General features: G+C 39.5%; 1 protein-coding gene across 6 annotated transcripts in view; it reads right to left on the bottom strand.

Annotated features, from left to right (window-relative positions):
• Positions 1-17,952, bottom strand: part of traf3 (TNF receptor-associated factor 3) — an 86,389-nt gene that overhangs the window by 7,421 nt on the left and 61,016 nt on the right. For all 6 annotated transcript variants that reach the window (XM_072568548.1, XM_072568549.1, XM_072568547.1 and 3 more), the window contains exons 6-8: positions 16,197-16,274; positions 15,211-15,285; positions 14,746-14,838 (exon numbers count right to left, since the gene is read on the bottom strand). In XM_072568548.1, coding sequence (XP_072424649.1) covers positions 14,746-14,838; positions 15,211-15,285; positions 16,197-16,274 — 246 coding nt within the window. The remainder of the gene's footprint in view (positions 1-14,745; positions 14,839-15,210; positions 15,286-16,196; positions 16,275-17,952) is intronic.

Below are 17,952 nucleotides of genomic sequence, written 5' to 3'. Positions count from 1 at the left end.
AGGCTGAAACCTTACTGATTAATGAGGAAGTGCTGAACTGTCAGGAGATGCCATCTTCTGACAGACTTAAAAACAGATGGACAAAAATAAATCTCGTGGTACTATCTGAAGAAGAGAAGCAAGCTGTTCCAAGCACCCTGATGAATATTCATCCCTGAACTAACATTCCTCATGAAAATGATTCACTGTGATTATCATTGTTGTGGAAATATACTGTGTGCCAATTGATTGCTGTGTTTCCCTCATTACATTTGAAAAGTACTTAATTGACTGTAAGTAGATTGGCCACATCCTGAGGTTTTGAAAAGTCCTATATAAATGTAAGTCTTTCTTTCCTTCTTGCTTTCTCTCTAAGCAGACTGATGGCATCTTCTTTTAATGCCTCAGTAAAAAATGCAACCTCTGTTTGATATTCTGCTTGACATGGTCAGAAGTCATATGATACCAGTTTACAGCCCAGCAGGTTTATTTGAAATCACAAGCTTTTATCAGGTAAAGTGACTTCACTGCCAAAGGGGTAACACTTCGAAAGATTGTGATTTCAAATAAACCTGTTTGACTATAACCTGGTGTCATGTGACTTCTAATTTCCCAGTCCAACACCAGCACCATCGCATCATTGCTTAGATTAGATTAGATTACCTACAGTGTGGAAACAGGCCTTTCGGCCCAACAAGTCCACATTGACCCTCCGACTAATATACCTAACACTATGGGCAATTTAGAATGGCCAATTCACCTGACCTGCACACCTTTGAACTGTGGAAGAAAACCAGATCACCCAGAGGAAACCCACGCAGACATGGGGAGAATGTGCAAACTCCACACAGACAGCCACAGTCTCCCAAGGCTGGGATTGAACCTAGGTTCTGGATTAATGGTGCTGGAAAAGCACAGCAGTTCAGGCAGCATCCGAGGAGCAGTAAAATCGACGATTCGGACAAAAACCCTTCATCAAGAATACAGGATTCCTGTATTCCTGATGAAGGGCTTTTGCCCAAAACGTCGATTTTACTGCTCCTTGGATGCTGCCTGAACTGCTGTGCTTTTCCAGTACCACTCATCCAGAATCTGGTTTCCAGCATCTGCAGTCATTGTTTTACCTGACTGAACCTAGGTCCCTGGTGCTGAGAGGCAGCAGTGCTAACCACTGAGCCACCGTACCACCCTCCATGCTTGACCTGGAAACCTGTAACTTATGCTCAAGACTGGGATGGGACTTCAACTCTCAACTCTAATTTTAAGGGGAACCAGGTTATCATTCAGGCAATTCTGAATTTAAATAAAAGATGAAACTATGACCAATTGCTAAAACCTCCAAATAAGCTCATGGAAATATAGAATTCTTAAAATGCATCCGTGCCACTGCTTTGAAAATAAGAAAGAAAGATTGCTCATCTATTTACTCTGAAGCATAGGCCAGAAGGCAAATGTTTAAAATCAAATCACACAAAATATCATAAGCAAATCTGACAGTTTTTAAAAACAGCCAGCATGTGGCTGGCCTGCTCTTAAATTCACATGCTGAATTCTGAATTGAAACAATAAAAACAGATCCACAGTCAAATGCAGGGAAGTATGCTGTAATTTATGACTAATCACAGTGATTTATAAACTTTACATAAAACAACTAGTAAATTGATTTTAAACTATTGGCCTTCTGACCTATGTTTCAAAGTGAACAGATGAGGAATTTTTTTTTTATTTTCAAAGCAATGGCATGGATCATTTTAAAGATTCTACATAATGTTTGCACTCTTCTCAGACATTTAAAATAGCCACTGCATTTAGGGTCAAGTGAGTGTGGTGTTGGAAAAGCACAGCAGGTCAGGCAATATCCAAGGAACAGGCGAATCCACGGTTCGGGCGTAAGCCCTTCATCAGGAATGGCAACACTCTCTTCTGATCTCCAGCATCTGCAGTCCTCACTTTCTCCCACTGCATTTAGGGTCTCAGTTCAGATTAAGCTCAACATTTTATTGGCAACCTTTTAAAGTCAGAGGAATCTTCATTCAGAAACAGGGGCTATCTTTTACCAAGCAGCATGGCAAATTTACAAATGCTGGCTGGATTCTCCTAAAAGCTTCTTCTAAAAACAAAAGATTAATTAAAAGCATTTGATTTTATTGATCAAAACACTCAGATATGCAGAGCAAATCTGTTTTAAATACTCAGACGCTGAGGAAAGCGCCTTACTTCCAAATTCTCTACATTGTGTAATTCACCTAACCATGGAAGGCATCAAGTTCAATATTATATAACGCTGGCCACATTTTCTCCAACGATTACCGCAGTTTGACTGGTAGCAGCTCTATCTGGTGAGGTGCACAGAACATTCAAGATTTAAAGACACATTGTTGTAGTAAAAATATATGGAATCTTCTTTTGCTGTGATATTAGAATTTCAAGGATAGTCATATCTTGAATGCAGGATTAGTGGTGCTGGAAGAGCACAGCAGTTCAGAGCAGCTCGTTGGATGCTGCCTGAACTGCTGTGCTCTTCCAGCACCACTAATCCAGTATTTGATTTTCAGCATCTGCAGTCATTGTTTTTACCTTATATCTTGAATGCAATCCAGTCTTTTACACTAACCACTGCACTGTCAATAAGGGACAGATTTGGCCTACTGGCTTATAATGTTCAAATACATCAACATTTTTGGGAATCCCAAACCGATGTGTTTATTTTTTTTAAACATCTTCTTGTTAAAAACATCAGGTGACCTGATCACAATGGCTGAAACCCAGCACTCAACACAAAAGAAGAAAAACATTTCCCACACTGACACTTGATTCAATCTGTGACTCTCAGCAGTCAAAAGGCATAGGTGACAATGTAAATATGGAACATTAGTGCAGAGGCCATGGTCTCTCTCAATCGCAACGAAACAACATCAGTCTTATAATAGAAACAAAGAAATTCAATGCTGGAAATCTGAAAGAAAAGTAGGAAGTGTTGGAGAAATATAGCAGGCCTGGGAGCAATGGAGAGAAAAAAAAAGTTAACATTTCAAGTCCAATGATTCTTCATTAGAACGGAAAAGAGCTGGGAAAGGGTGCTATTTATGCAGCTGACATCAAGTCCTATTAGATAGTGAATTAGCACTTCTGTGATGTGCATTGCATGGTTGGAGATACACAAACAAAATGTTTCAAAGTACTCAAGAAACACAGTGAAGCTAATTTTATAAAATGCCTTATGCATCAGAATTTAACCACAAAAATAAACTTGCCATTATTCACTCAGGGCTATTAACACATGGGCATCTACCGTTGGCAACTCTAAATGATTTTATTTTTCAGTTGGGAGTTCAACAGGATCCCTATACACCAAAAGCCTAAGGTGGGGCTCACATATTATAAAAACATCTTAAGTCAAGTCAAGTCAAGCCCAAACCAGCGTAACCAGTCTTATTGCTCAAGAGAGCAACTAAAATAATTATAGAAAATGCTGGAGATACCCAGCAGTGGAGAGAGGAATAGGTTAACATTCCACATCAATAATGATTTGGCGATGCTGGTGTTGGACTGGGGTGTACAAAGTTAAAAATCACACAACACCAGGTTATAGTCCAACAGGTTTAATTGGGAGCACACTAGCTTTCGGAGTGACGCTCCTTCATCAGGTGGTAGTCAAGGAGCGTCACTCTGAAAGCTAGTGTGCTCCCAATTAAACCTGTTGGACTATAACCTGGTGTTGTGTGATTTTTAACTTTGCACATCAATAATGTTTATCAGAACCAGGAGACATTACAGACAAGATTAAAAACAAGTGATGGGCAACAAGGTGGTCTATATTGTTACAGTGATATAACAGAGGAGGAAGAAAATTTGGAAAGCCTGACAAATAGAAGACTCCTGTGATTCAGAAAACACAGTATAAAATAGGCAGTGGCAGCCTGGATATGTAGCCCACAATGCTGACCACTTACAGAGAATTCCCACCCTGTGGTCCAGACAGCTATCCAAGAGAAATTGGGAACAGTGATGAAGGTTAAATGTTTTTAAACATTGTTAAAGTTGAAAGATTGTAAACTGTCCAGCATTACATTTGTGATTCAGAATGGAAACCTACAAATGGTAATCAATGATCAGAGATTGTACTGCGCAAAGTGGGACAGCACTATTGATAAGTGAGGTGAATGGAAATTGAAAACAATGACTGTGAAATGAAACATGCAATGCTGTAATTTATCAGTTGCATCAAAAAAATAATGTTTCAGTTGTGAGCTTTCATCAAACACAACACAGTCCTCAAACGTTCCACTTTTAGTTCCACCTATAAGCCCACTTTCTTTCTTTAGATCTGTCGTCAGACTGCTGCATTTGCTGGATCATGCAATCTACCTTCTCCATTATGTGTAGAACCATATATAAAAGGGTTGAAGAATATTCTTTACTGATGCTTGGGGATTATCCTCCACTCATAAGTACTCCTGTGCCTAATGACAACTTAAAAATTCAAATAATATGGAATTACAGGCCATTTCCCAGTATTTGGTAGATTGTCACCCATGATCCCATCAATTATTCCATGAAAATCATAACCAATCCTATCTATAAATTATTAAATTAATTCAACAGCATCTCCTTGATTAGCATCACATTTGCCTTGAATTCCTGATAAAGGAGAATAACTGAACTATCTCCCAGATATTGACTGACCCCCATTGGAAAGTCCAGCATCTTCTGTGTTTTATTTTGATATATTTATCAAAAATGACGATTCTTCACTGATCCAATGAACCACAAATCTGCTGGAGTTAGAGATTCAGTCCGTCAGTTCTGAACCTGCTCAGGGAACTACTGGGCCAAGGATTTCATTTGAGAATTAATAAATCCATCAGGTCGAGTGCTTCAGGAAAGCCCAGTTGAAGTCTGGAATGTCAGGTATTCAGTGGGCAGATGATTTACTGAGCTCAGCTGCCTGCTGTTTAGTTCTGAAACAGTCTAAAATTACAGCCCAAATGTTGGCTTGTTCTTTAAAATGTTGTTCTGTGAGGATCAGTGACATTACAGTGAGACTCTGCAGTAAGAGGAGAGGCTCAGCAGGCAACCAGCAGTTCACAGTGTGACAAAAGAGGTCTTGAAAAATCTCTACACTACACTAAATGAAGACTTTAAACTTAGGGTATCCCCTCCATTTTGTTTTTGTTTTTTTAAACAAATGTCCATGCAATGGTCAGTAAGTCACCTGAGAGTCAGGCTGCAAATCTCAGGCATGATCGGCTCATATCAGTCAAGTTTTTAAAAATGCTGCCCACAGCCTATGTTGAAAGTGACAACGGACCAGCGCATGACACCCAGAGAATCACAGATGCCAAGTGATTCTCTCTCATTATAGTAGTTTATTATAATAATGACCTCAGAAATCAGCATTGCCTACAAAGCACTTTCAAACATTTGGGGAGTTATGAAAGGCACAACATAAATGTAAGTTCTTTCAAAGTAGACAGTAGTCAATTAATTGGAGATTTTATTTTTAAAAATAACTTGTTTAATAATTTAACAATTTAGTAACTAATATTTCTTTTATGCCCATAACTAAATCTGTTAGGTACCAAGTACCCTTTACTATTTTCGTACAGCCACCCAAACTTAGTACTTTTAAAAGCCTTATATTCATTGCATATAGAAACTTTTGAGTTGTTACATGGGCTTAAAGGACACATTGGAGGCAATTTAAAAAAAAAGGCCTGTTGTATGATTATTACAGAGCTCATTGCTAACAATATGCTGTGCAACTGTAATCTATCCACCATAAGCGAGGGCTGGAATATGTAGTCTCAGATCTCTGCGTCTGAGTTCACAGTGACATTGTTCTCGGACTCAAGGGGGCAGAAGAATTAACAAAGCTAGACCCTTCAACTTCTTTTGTAAAATATTACACATCAGCCTGCTAGTAATAGATAAAGAGCAGGAGGTAAAGAAAAGGAAACGAGAATGGGCATTTAAATGATTATATCTTCTTATCTGCTTTGATTCAATTAACTTAATTGAATTGACAAGTTGGCTTTAAATCCTGGTCTTAGAAGTGGAAGAATCAGATGTACTCCAAAGTCAAATATAGCAGGCATAAACTCGACAGCTGCTGTTATTGCTGTCTAAATTCAACTGGAACTTGTGTTAGTGAATGTGTGAAGCCTAGATATTGGTATGAGTAAAAGTACTAATAGGATGGCAATTATGCAACATTAATTGTGGAACAATTTCTTAATTTGAAGATTGAGTAACTAAACACAAAGAAAAACAACAGCGTGTATAATTCTCAAATTGGTAAGCATTAAAATTACATATTGATGCAAATGGAAACTGGTTATTGTGGATATAAGTAACTGCCACTTAAACATGACCTTTTCAGCTTTGGGGAATTGGTTAACAAGAGGTGGAATCACTTTGTTCACAGATAGTTCAGTTCCCAGTTTGCTCACTCACTTGACTTCACTGACTTCAACCAGGCCACTAGATGGTGTCTGAAGCAGCTGCAATGTTATTTAATTAAGAGAAAGCTAATAAACCCATGAGTCCAGAGAGTAGTAGTTGTGCATCACCTTGGCATACATTACCATTTAACTAAATCATGACAGTAGCACCTTGTATTTCACAACAGTCAGCTGATCGGAGGTACGTTTTAAGTTGAAATTTTGTTCACTTTACTATGAAATCGTGTTATGTCACTGCTTGAATTAATTTCATGCAGGATTTACAACATTAAACTGGGTTACCATGAGATGGACAGAATCTCTGCAGAAGTATTTAAATTTTGACCTCACAGTGGGGGAAGGAGGAAGCAGCAATGTTAATGAGATAGCTGAATAACTCAGCATTGGCATTTTTTAAAAATGATGGTGTTTACAGTTACAGTGTTCCTTTATCTTATGTCAAAGAGGAAGTGACAGAATCTCCTGGGATTTCCAATGGATTAAAAAGCCCCACAGAATGAGAAATCAAAAGAGAAACATTGGATGAGAGTGTGGATGACAAACTTGGAAAGAAATCTTAGGAGACAGGGCATCTATTCTAGTGCGAACTTTTATTTAAAAAAGGAATGATTTGCATCAAATCTTTCAAAGATAAAAGTTGTTGTTTCCAGGAAAGTGAAACTGAAAGTACTTCTCGTATTAATTATTTTTAAAAATTCATGTGTAGGACATGGCCAGCCAGCATTTATTACCCATCCCTAGTTGCCCTTGAGAAGGCAACTGTGCTCTTCTACTATTATCTTTTGCTCTAAATTCTGTGTCTTATGATCGTGCCCCACTAGTCACCTGATGAAGGAGAAAAAGCTAATGCTTCCAAATAACCTGTTGGACTATAACTTGGTCTTGTGCAATTTTTAACTTTGTCCACCCCAGTCCAAAACTGACACATCCACTTTTTGAACTGCTGCAGTCCTCATGCTGTGGGTTGGCCCACAATGCCACTGGGCACAGAATTCTAGGATTTTGATCAATGACAGTGAAGGAATGGATATGTAGTTGCAAGTCAGGATTGTGAGTGGTTTCAAGGATAATTTGCAGATGGTGGTGTTCCCATATATCGGCTACCCTTGTCTTTCTAGGTAGAAGAGGTCATGGATTTGCAAAGTGCTGTATGAGGATCTTTGGTAAATTTCTACAGAGCAGCTTGTAGGTAGTACATACTACTGTGACTGAACACTGGCTGTGGAGGGAGTGGATGCTTATGGATGTGGTGCCAATCAAGCAGGCTGCTTTGTCCTGATGGTGTCAAGCTTCTTGAGTATTGCAGGAGCTGCACCCATCTTAGCAAGTAGGGAATATTCCATCACACTCCTGATGTGTCTTGTAGATGGTGGACAGGCAAATGGGGAGTCAGGGGATGAGTTACTCTCCACAATATTCCTAGCCTCTGACCTGCTCTTGTAGCCACTGTATTTATGAGGCAAGTCCAGTTGAGTTTCTGATTGATGGTAACCCAAAGGTGTTGATAGTGTGGCCGTCAGAGATGGTAATACCATTGGATGTCAAGTGGTAGTGGCTAGATTGTCTCTTATTAGAGATGGTCATTGTCTGGCATTTACATGGCACAAATGTTACTTTCCAATTGTCAGCCCAAGGCTGGGTATTGTTTGGATTTTAGTCCCAGTTGAACATGGACTACTTTAGTGGTGGAGTCACAAATTGTGCTGAACATTGAGCAATCATTGTTGAACATCCCCACTTCTGACCTTGCAATGGATGCAAGCAGCTGAAGATGGTTAGGCCTAGAACTCCAGCGGAGATGTCCTAGAGCTAAAGAGACAGACATCCTATAACCACGACCATCTCCCTATGTGCCAGATATGACACCAATGAACAGGGATATGATGGCGTCTTCTCCTCCTCCTGCGAGTTGTTTAACTGTTCATCACCATTCATGACTGGATGTGGCAGGACCCCGAAGCCTAGATCGGATATCCACTAATTCCAGTTTTGCTAGGGCTCCTTGATATCACACCTGGTAGAATGCAGCCTTGGTGTCAAGGGCTGTCAATCTTCCCTCACCTTTGGAACGCTGCTCTTTTGTCCATGTTTAAACCAAGGCTGTAATGAAGTCAGGAGCTGAGTGCTCCTGGTGGAACCCAAACTGGGAGTCACTGAGCAGGTGCTGCTTGATAGCACGGTTGATGACAACATCCATCACGTTACTGATGATTGAGAATAGACTGATGGGGAGGTAGTTGGCCAGGATGAATGTGCCCAGCTTTTTGAGTATAGGATATACCTGGACAAATTTTCATATTGTCAGGCAAATGCCAATGCTCTAATTATACTGAAACAGTTTGGCTAGTGGAGTTCAGGGGCACAAGTCTTCAGTATTATCGTTAAAATTTGTCAGGGCCCATAGCCTTCACATTATCCAGTGTCTCCAACTGCTTCTAGAAATCACGTGGAGTGAAGTGAATTGGCTGAAGACTGGTATCTGTGGTTCTGGGATGCTCTGGAGAAGGTCACAGTGAATCAATCACTTGACACTTCTGGCTGAAGATAGCTACAAAAGCTTCAGCCTTACCTTCAGATATGCTGAGCTCTTCCATTATCGAGAATGGGGATATTTGTGGAGCTTCATCCTCCTCCAGTGAGTTAATTGTCCACCACCATTCATGATGTGGCAGGACGGCAGAGTTCTGATTCTTTGGTTGTGGGATCGCTTAGCTCTGTCTATCATTTGCTGTTTATGTTGTTTAGCATCTAAGTAGTCCTGTTTGGCATCTTCACCAGGTTATACATGGTGCTGCTCCTGGAATGCCCTCCTGCAGTTTCCACTGAACCAGGGTTGATCCCCTGGCTCGATGGTAATGGTTGAGTGGGGGATATACTGGGCCATGATGTTGCAGATTGCTGGAGTACAATCCTTCTGCTTTTGATGGCCCAAAGCCCCTCATGGATGCCCAGTCTGGAGTTGCTAGATTTGTTCAAAATCTGTCCCAATTAGCACAGTGATAGTGCCACTCAACACAATTAATACAAAGTATGCTGTTTAAACACAAAATGAGTTATAATTAAATATTCCACCAACTACTTTAGCAAAAATACAATTATTTATACTGTGTCTTAAACATGATAAAACTTCCCAAAGCGCTTCACAGCAGAATGACATCAAAGAGTATGACATCAAGCTTCATCACAAGGAGAAATTAGGATAGATAGGCAAACATTTGGTCAAAGAGGTAGATTTTAAGGAGTGTCTTAAAGGAGGAAAGTGTTGACGGATATTCCAGAGTTCAGGCCGTAGCCACCAACTATGATGCAATCAAAATTGGGAATTGTACAGTAGGCCAGAATTTGAGGACAGCGCAAGATTACAGAGCTAGGATCCCATCATCCTGGGAAAAATCAACAAACACCAAGGATCAAACAAACTAGCTTCAGTAAGAACAGAAAAGTTGGTAAAAGGAGGGGGAGGTGGCATTATTAATCAAGAGTAGTATTACAGCAGCTGTGATAACGCTTGAGGATTCATCCACTGAGGTAGTATGGGCTGAGGTTAGAAACAGGAAGGAGAGGTCACCTTGTTGGTGTTCCCTATAGGCCTCCAAATTGTTCCAGGGATGTAGAGGAAAGGATAGCAAAAATGATTCTTGATAGGAACGAGTGTAACAGGGTAGTTGTTATGGGTGACTTGAACTATAGTATTCTCAGTCAATATTGGGGAAGTTAAAGTAGTTTAGATGGGTCAGTTTTTGTTCAATGCGTGCAGGAGGGCTTTCTGACACAGTATGTAGACAGGCCAACAAGAGGCGGTGCCATATTGGATTTGGTACTGGGTAATGAACTGGGCCAGGTGTTAGATTTGGAGGTAGGTGAGCACTTTGGCGATAGTGACCGCAATTTTCGGTTATGTTTACTATAGCAATGGGCAAGGATAGGTATATAATGCAGGGAATGAGGTGTAACTGCGGGAAAGGCAATTATGATGCAATTAGGCAAGGTTTAGGATTCAGAAGATGGGGAAGGAAACTGCAGGGGACACACTTCAAATGTGGAGCTTATTCAAGGAACAGCTATTGTGGGTCCTTGCTAAGTATATACCTATCAAGCAGGGAGATTGTTGTCGAGAGAGGGAGCTATGGTTTACTAAAGAAGTTGAAGTTTTGTCAAGAGAAGGATTGCGGCTTATTTGAGGATGAGGGATGAAACCTCAGTTAGGGGGGGTTGAGAGTTATAAGTTAGCCAGAAAAGATCTAAAGAGAGGGCTAAGGAGGACCAGGAGGGGACATGAGAAGTTGTTGGCGGATAGGATCAAGGAAAATCCTAAGGCCTTCTACAGGTATATCAGGAATAAAAGAATGATGAGAGTAAGATTAAGACAAATCAAAGACAGTAGTGGGAAATCATGTGTGGAATCTGAGGACATAGGGGAATCTACATAGGGGAAGAATACTTCTCGTCAGTATTCACATTGGAAAAGGGCAATGTCAGTGAGAATACGAAGATACAGGCGACTAGATTAGATGGGAATGAGGTTGACAAAGAGGAGATTTTAGCAATTTTGGAAGATCTGAAAATAGATAAGACCCCTGGGCTGGAAGGGATTTGCCCTCGGATTCTCTGGGAAGCCAGGGAGGAGACTGCGGAGTCTTTGGCTTTGATCTTTATGTCATCATTGTCGACAGGAGTAGTGCCAGAGGACTGGAGGTTAGCGAATGCTGTTCCCTTGTTTAAGAAGGGGAGTTGGGATAACCCTGATAATCATAGGCCAGAGAGCCTTACTTTGGTTGTGGGTAAGGTGTTGGAAAAGGTTATAAGAGATAGGATTTATGATCATCTGGAAAAGAATACTTTGATTAGGATAGTAACACAATTTTGTGAAGGGTAGGTTGTGCCTAACTAACTTTATTGAGTTCTTCGAGAAGGTGACAAAACAGGTGGCTGAAGGTAAAAAGGTTGATGTGGTGTATATGGACTTCAGTAAGGTACTTGATAAGATTCCACACGGTAGGCTATTGCACAAAATACGGAGTTTCGGGATTGAAGGTGATTTAGTGGTTTGGATCAGAAATTGGCTAGCTGAAAGAAGACAGAGGGTGGTGGTTGATGGGAAATGTTCATCCTGGAGCTCAGTTACCAATGGTATGCTGCAAGAATCTGTTTCCGGGCCACTGTTGTTTGTCATTTTTATAAATGATCTGGATGTGGGCGTAGAAGGATGGGTTAGTAAATTTGCAGATGACACTAAAGGAGGCAAAGTTGTGGATAGTGCCGAAAGATGTTGTGGGTTGCAGAGGCACATAGATAATATGCGGTGCTGAGTTCAGAGGTAGCAAATGGAGTTTAATGTGGAAAAGTGTGAGGTATTTCACTTCGGAAGTAGTAACAGGAATGCAGAGTACTGGGCTAATCACAAAATTCTTGGTAGTGTAGATGAACAGAGGGCTCTTGGTGTCCAGGTGCATGGTTGAGAGGTAACTTAAGAGGGTTAGATAGGTGGACAGTGGGAGCTTTTTCCTCGGATGGTGAAGGCTAACATGAGAAGACATAGCTTTAAATTGAGGGGTGAGATTTAGGACAGATATCAGGGGTAGTTTCTTTACTCAGAGAGTAGTAGGGGTGTGGAACAGCCTGCCTGCAACGGTAGTAGACGTGCCAAAGTTAAGGGCATTTAAATGGGCATTGAACATACATATGGATAATAATGGAATGTGTAGGTTAGATGGGCATCAGATTAATTTCACAGGTTGGTACAACATTGAGGGTCAAAGGGTCTGTATTGCGCTGTAGGGTTCTATGTTCTACGTTCAATTATCAAACTTGGGGTCTGTGATAATGATAACATATATCTGCTTTACCTTAGTAAGTCATTACAATAGTGCACAGCCTGAGCTAATTGCAGTATGAATGGAATTTATGTTATAGACTGGATATTTATGTAGGATAACAATAGCAAGATCATAATGAGAGATGAGGTGAAACAACACAGTTTATCTGTAAAAGGGAACTCCTTTGTATCAATCGCTCACAACAGGGGTTTCAATTTTTTCTAAACGATTGCAAATATGACTTAAACGTTGAAACAAACAACTTAACCAAAGACAGCATTCTTACTACTCAAGGCCTAAGGGAGTGTGTGCACTAGGTGCAAAACTAGGGCATCTACAACCTTGTTTTGGGGTGGAGGGGGCGGGGAAAGAAAGAGCGTGGTGGCGATTGGTGGTGGTAGTCTAGGCTTCAGCAATACTCTCCACACATATAGTACTGATAAACAGTTACTTTCTATATGAAAAAATGATACTGTGCATCACTAGTTAATCATTTCAGTGGTAAGTCAACTTTCATTTCCTACTACCACCTCCCACTTATTTCCTGTACGAATGACAAGTGGGTGTAGGGGACAGAAGATCATGAAGGAGATGGGGGGCGCGGTCCTTGCTTGGCTTTCCATTAGTCGCTGGCACTATCCATCAAACACCTGCAGAGGGTTGATTAGTCTGGCGTGGGCGGGCATAGGCATGCACATGGTGGGCAGCAGTGTAGATATCAGCCGAGGATGGTGTGGCAGTGGGAGGCTGAAATATGACTAATGGGAGTCCAGTACAAAACATACCGTGCATCTGTGCAGTATTAATCATACACATTGATCTGGCTGTATGCACTAGAAATACAAAATGTAACTGCGAGTCTACAAATCTGGTTCATTTTTTTCAGCTTTCTGCTTTGTGTAAACCAAGAATTCAAGCACTGTAATTGTGTTTTTAAAAAAGGAGACATATTTACTTCATCATTTTCCCTTACAGGCGCCTCACCCAACCGGATACATTGATTATTTGGTCCAGAAATATTTTGGAAAGCTAATGTCATAGAAATATAAAAATATAAAATAGAAACAGGAGTAGGCCATTCAGCCCTTTGAGCCTGCTCCACCCCTCAACATGATCATGGCTGCTTATCCAACACAGTCCCCTGTTCTCAATTCTCCCCATACGCTTTGGTCTGTTTAGCCCCATAAACTGTATCTAACTCCTCCTTGAAAACATTCAATGCTTTAGCCTCAACCACGTTCTCTGGCAGAGAATTCCTCAGGATCATTACTCTCTGGGTGAAAACATTTCTCCTCAACTCAGTCCTAAATGGCCTTTCATATCTTTAGACTGTGACCCCCTAGCTCTGGACATCCTTCCTGTGTTTATCCTGTCTAATCCCATTACAATTTTATAGATTTCTTGGAAATCCCCACCCTCATTCTTCTAAACTCCAGTAAATATCATCCTAACTGATCCAGTCTTTCGGCATACATCAGTCCTATCACCCCAAGAATCAGTCCGGTAAACATTCGCAGCAATTTCTCTATAGCAAGAACGTCCTTCTTCAGAAAAGGAGAAGACAACTGCCCACAACACTCCAGGTGTGGTCTCACCAAGGCCCTGTATAATTGCAGCAAGATATCCATGCTCCTGTACCTGAATCATCTCACTGTGAAGGCCAACATATCATTTGCTGTTTTGACTGCCTGCTTATAGCCACATGCTTACTGTCAACATCATTCAGAATGGAATTTCATTTCAGTTAACCATGCCAAAAGAATTTTCTTGCTTTGAGTTCCAGTAATTAACTAGAATTAAGTTGCGTTCAGAAAAAAAAAGCTTAAAACTTGCGTGCATTTTGCTGTGATTATTGGGACGGAATTACCTTCACAATTCATTGAATGTGTTTGTCTATGCTTCATGTTGACATTGTATTTAGGCCTATAAAATATAACTTGCTGTGATGCTTGTAAAACACCAAGCAAATTTTGATTAATTTGTAATAATGAGTTTATTTTTTAAAAATATCATTTGAACAATACTATAACTTTTAATTTGTGGTCATAATTTATGGCATATTGTGATTAATGGGTTCAGAAGCATCATGACCTATGATGCTGTCCCTTCTCCTCCTGTTACATACTGCTTGAAACCATTGACATGATGTGTTTTTGATTTCAGTGGTAATTCTGTATTCACAAGAATAAAGAAACATACTAGGCTCTCGTAACCTCTTGCAGTCATTTATTTTGACTGATTAAAATGAAAGCAATCTTACTGATCTCTTCCTCTGCCCTTGCCCGACTTATCACAACATCCACTGACCCTACCAAAGCTGTCTTGTGACTGCCATCACATGCAACAGTCAACCAAAAGCGATCAAGTGAACACACTTTTCAGTTTCTCAAGTGAGCAAGCATGCTCCTTTAAAAACAATTCCATTGATTTAAAAGTAAACAATTTGATAGACCAAGCAAATTCACACTATTCCTTGCTGTGATTACCGTATTTTCGAGATCTCCATTCTTCATCAACACAGAGTTCAAATGTTGAGCCATACTATCAGCTTCATGCATTTTAAGTTGCTGGTTGGTTCCCTAAAACAGAAAAAAATTAAATTCAATATAACATGTAGAGAAAACAATGGAAAAAGCTCAGAAATATAGATTCACAGCAATGTTCAACCAAAGAAATTCAGCAAACTGAACCAGCTTATCATTACATATACTACGTGCATTCATGAAGGTATGGCTTCAGTTTTGTATAATAGATAGTAAATGCAACATCGATAGTGCAATCAAAAAAAAGCTGAGCATTTTTTCTTTTCATTACAACTTCATAACTTCAAGAATTGCTTCCATTTGAAAGAAGGTCTACCATTGAATTTAAATACTATTTTCTAGACTTGTTTTTTCTATGTTTACAATAAGGCTTTTATATCAGCAAAATTAATAAGATTTTGTACTAACTTGGAAGTTGCATCCATACTTAGAGAAAGGGCAAGTCATGACCACATTGAGACATTGCAACTGATGACTATTTAACTGCAAGTAGAAAACAGAGTATAATAGTTAAATGTGTTGCAATGATGAGCATCTCAAATCAAGCACTTTCATACAGGAATAATCTAAATGTAAATGGAAAACTATTTATAACACCTAACAGAAAACTTGTATCAAAGTATCAGAGGTGGCAATGTATAGCTACTGAATACTTCTAATATTTTTTTTTCTTTATTTAAATGGTCTAAAATTTAATGTTAATATTAGAAATCTCTTGTGAAGATGCATCAACATGAAATATTAATGCAGTTTCTCCCTCCATGATGCCATGCAATCTGCTGAGTGTTTCTAGCACTTTGAGATTTCCAACATTTCTCTGTGTGCTGTGTATAATTGAACTATAAACTCATCTTCATTGATCAACGCAATTTTCTCATATTCTCAGCACAATCATGCCATAGTAAAGAACTGATTTTTTTTTAGTTCAATGGGTCAAAGGACACAATGTGTTATAAAATTTTCAGAAACTCTCTATTCGTAGTTTGCACTGGAAACCATTCAGCTCTCTTCAAGCATAGTTGCCGACCCTGGCTTTCAGTAATTGAGATTAGACAGCATTATGACTGAGCACATAAAAGCAATGAGAAGTCCCCATCTCAATAATTCAGCTTTCATTTCGGAAGGGAATGACAGAGTTGTAATCTTATAATTCAGATTAGGATGCACACTCAGCAGATCCTAAAAATAAACTCCAGGCTCATAATAGAAAGCCATTGTAGAAGTGACCAATTGCTGCTCCCTCTCATTTTCCATCAATAGGAATCTTGGTGCTACACTTTTATTTGAAAGGATAACCTGAATTTTGTGATTTTATTCCCATACTACATTTATCTTCAATATGAAATATCCAGTTCCCAACACTTCACACAGGAAATTAAAAAATATCCACTTACCTCTCCCCTCAGAATACGAGCATTGCACTTATTGGGACATTGCACTGGGAATGACAGACAGTCAAATTCTTCATGTTTCTACGAAAATGAAGAGAAACCTTCAATTTCCTCAAATACCACTCCCCTCAAAGGATTTTAACAGCACTACTCAGGGGTGTACTTTGGTCATTTACTTTAAATCCATTTGTTTGTTTCCAGTCATGAAAGGTTTTTTAATGACATTTTTTAATGGAGTTGATTTTAATTAGTTACAAAACTATACATTAAGCAGTGATGGCTGTTTGAAGACAATTGATCAGAAATTTTGAAAATCAATCATTTGCATTGAATTTATTAACTTTGACACATTTCACTTTCAGTACATTTAAAATCTGCCTTGCTTCCCCCTCCCACCTCTCTATCTCACCCAAAGAAAATTTCTGCCCACTTCTGAACAGGTTGGCTTCACCTGAGAATTAGTGTCACAGGCACTAGTTTCCCATGGTCTCACCAAATGATCCCACTCAAGATAAATTACAACCCTGGCATTTTCCTTTAATGAGGGACAGATCAGATTAACACACAATGCACTTAATACAGGATGTGACTAACTGAAAGGTATTAAAAATCCTGTTTGTCCAGCAGGGTACAGGTTCACATACAGGTTTTATATCAAAGCAATTGTCTGCATTCCTTTATAAAATGCAGATCTGGTGTAGCTCTGAAAGTTGTCAGTGCTTCTGCCTCAGATTAGGCAGTAAATAGCAGAAATGTATTTTACTAGAGACAGTCAGGATTAAAGAAGAATTGGACCCTGTTTTAGTTTTCACTGTGATTCACTTTGTACAAAATCAGAAGCAGCAAAACAAACATCCCTGAAGGCCATCATTCTCTTTCAAGTGCTTAGGGGAAAAAAAAGCCAACAGCATCACTTTGGTCATAGGTTTACCCAAGTATTACTAATTTGTGAATAAATTGTCGCTGTTCTGGTTAACACCTCTCCTACCGTTACTGGTTAAAAACACTATAGCCGGATAGGGAATAAAATGTCAAGTATTGTTATGCAAGACAGAAATAACCACAGCTTATGCCTGAAATCAAAAGTGTTCTTATAAAATTACTCAAACCTTCAGCAAATCTCAATCACCCTCAGTACTGAACTGAAGTAAAAAATAATTCAGTTGACGTGGTTGATGTTTGCTGATGCAGCATCTCACATTATTCCCAGTGAAAGGACTCTGCTCTTCGTCAAATCTTCTCTTAACAGTCTAAGGGAAGGCGTAAAAGCTATGCTCTAATTTAGTTTCCCTTTTCTTAAGGATACTGGGCACTTCTCATTTTCAGATAATGATTATATATATTTGATTAGCATCTTTATCATCGTTAAATGTTCAAAGACAGTTCACTAGGTCGAGAAGAGACCAGGTTAATGACCATCATAAGAACATTTACCCTTTTGGCATAGAAGACTTGTTTATTTAACTGGCATCTAATAGACGTAAGGAGCTACTGAGATCACCATAAGACCAAAGATTTACAAACAGAATCAGGCCATTTGACCCATCATGTTGCTCCATCATTCGATCAGGGTTAATATGTTTCTTAACCCCATTCTGCTGCCTTCTCCCTGTAACCAATCACCCCTTACTAATCAAAAACCTGATCATAAGGGAGAAGCTGGCCAGTTAATTGAAGGAGGAGCCTAGCATGGAAGATGATGCAGCAGTAATTGCAGGACCGCATTGTATGCTTTTGCTTTTATCCTGTCCCTGACTTC

This window comes from Chiloscyllium punctatum, chromosome 4 (assembly GCF_047496795.1).
Source record: "Chiloscyllium punctatum isolate Juve2018m chromosome 4, sChiPun1.3, whole genome shotgun sequence".
In the NCBI taxonomy this organism is placed as follows: Eukaryota; Metazoa; Chordata; class Chondrichthyes; order Orectolobiformes; family Hemiscylliidae; genus Chiloscyllium; species Chiloscyllium punctatum.
This window is presented reverse-complemented; position numbering and strand designations above follow the sequence as displayed.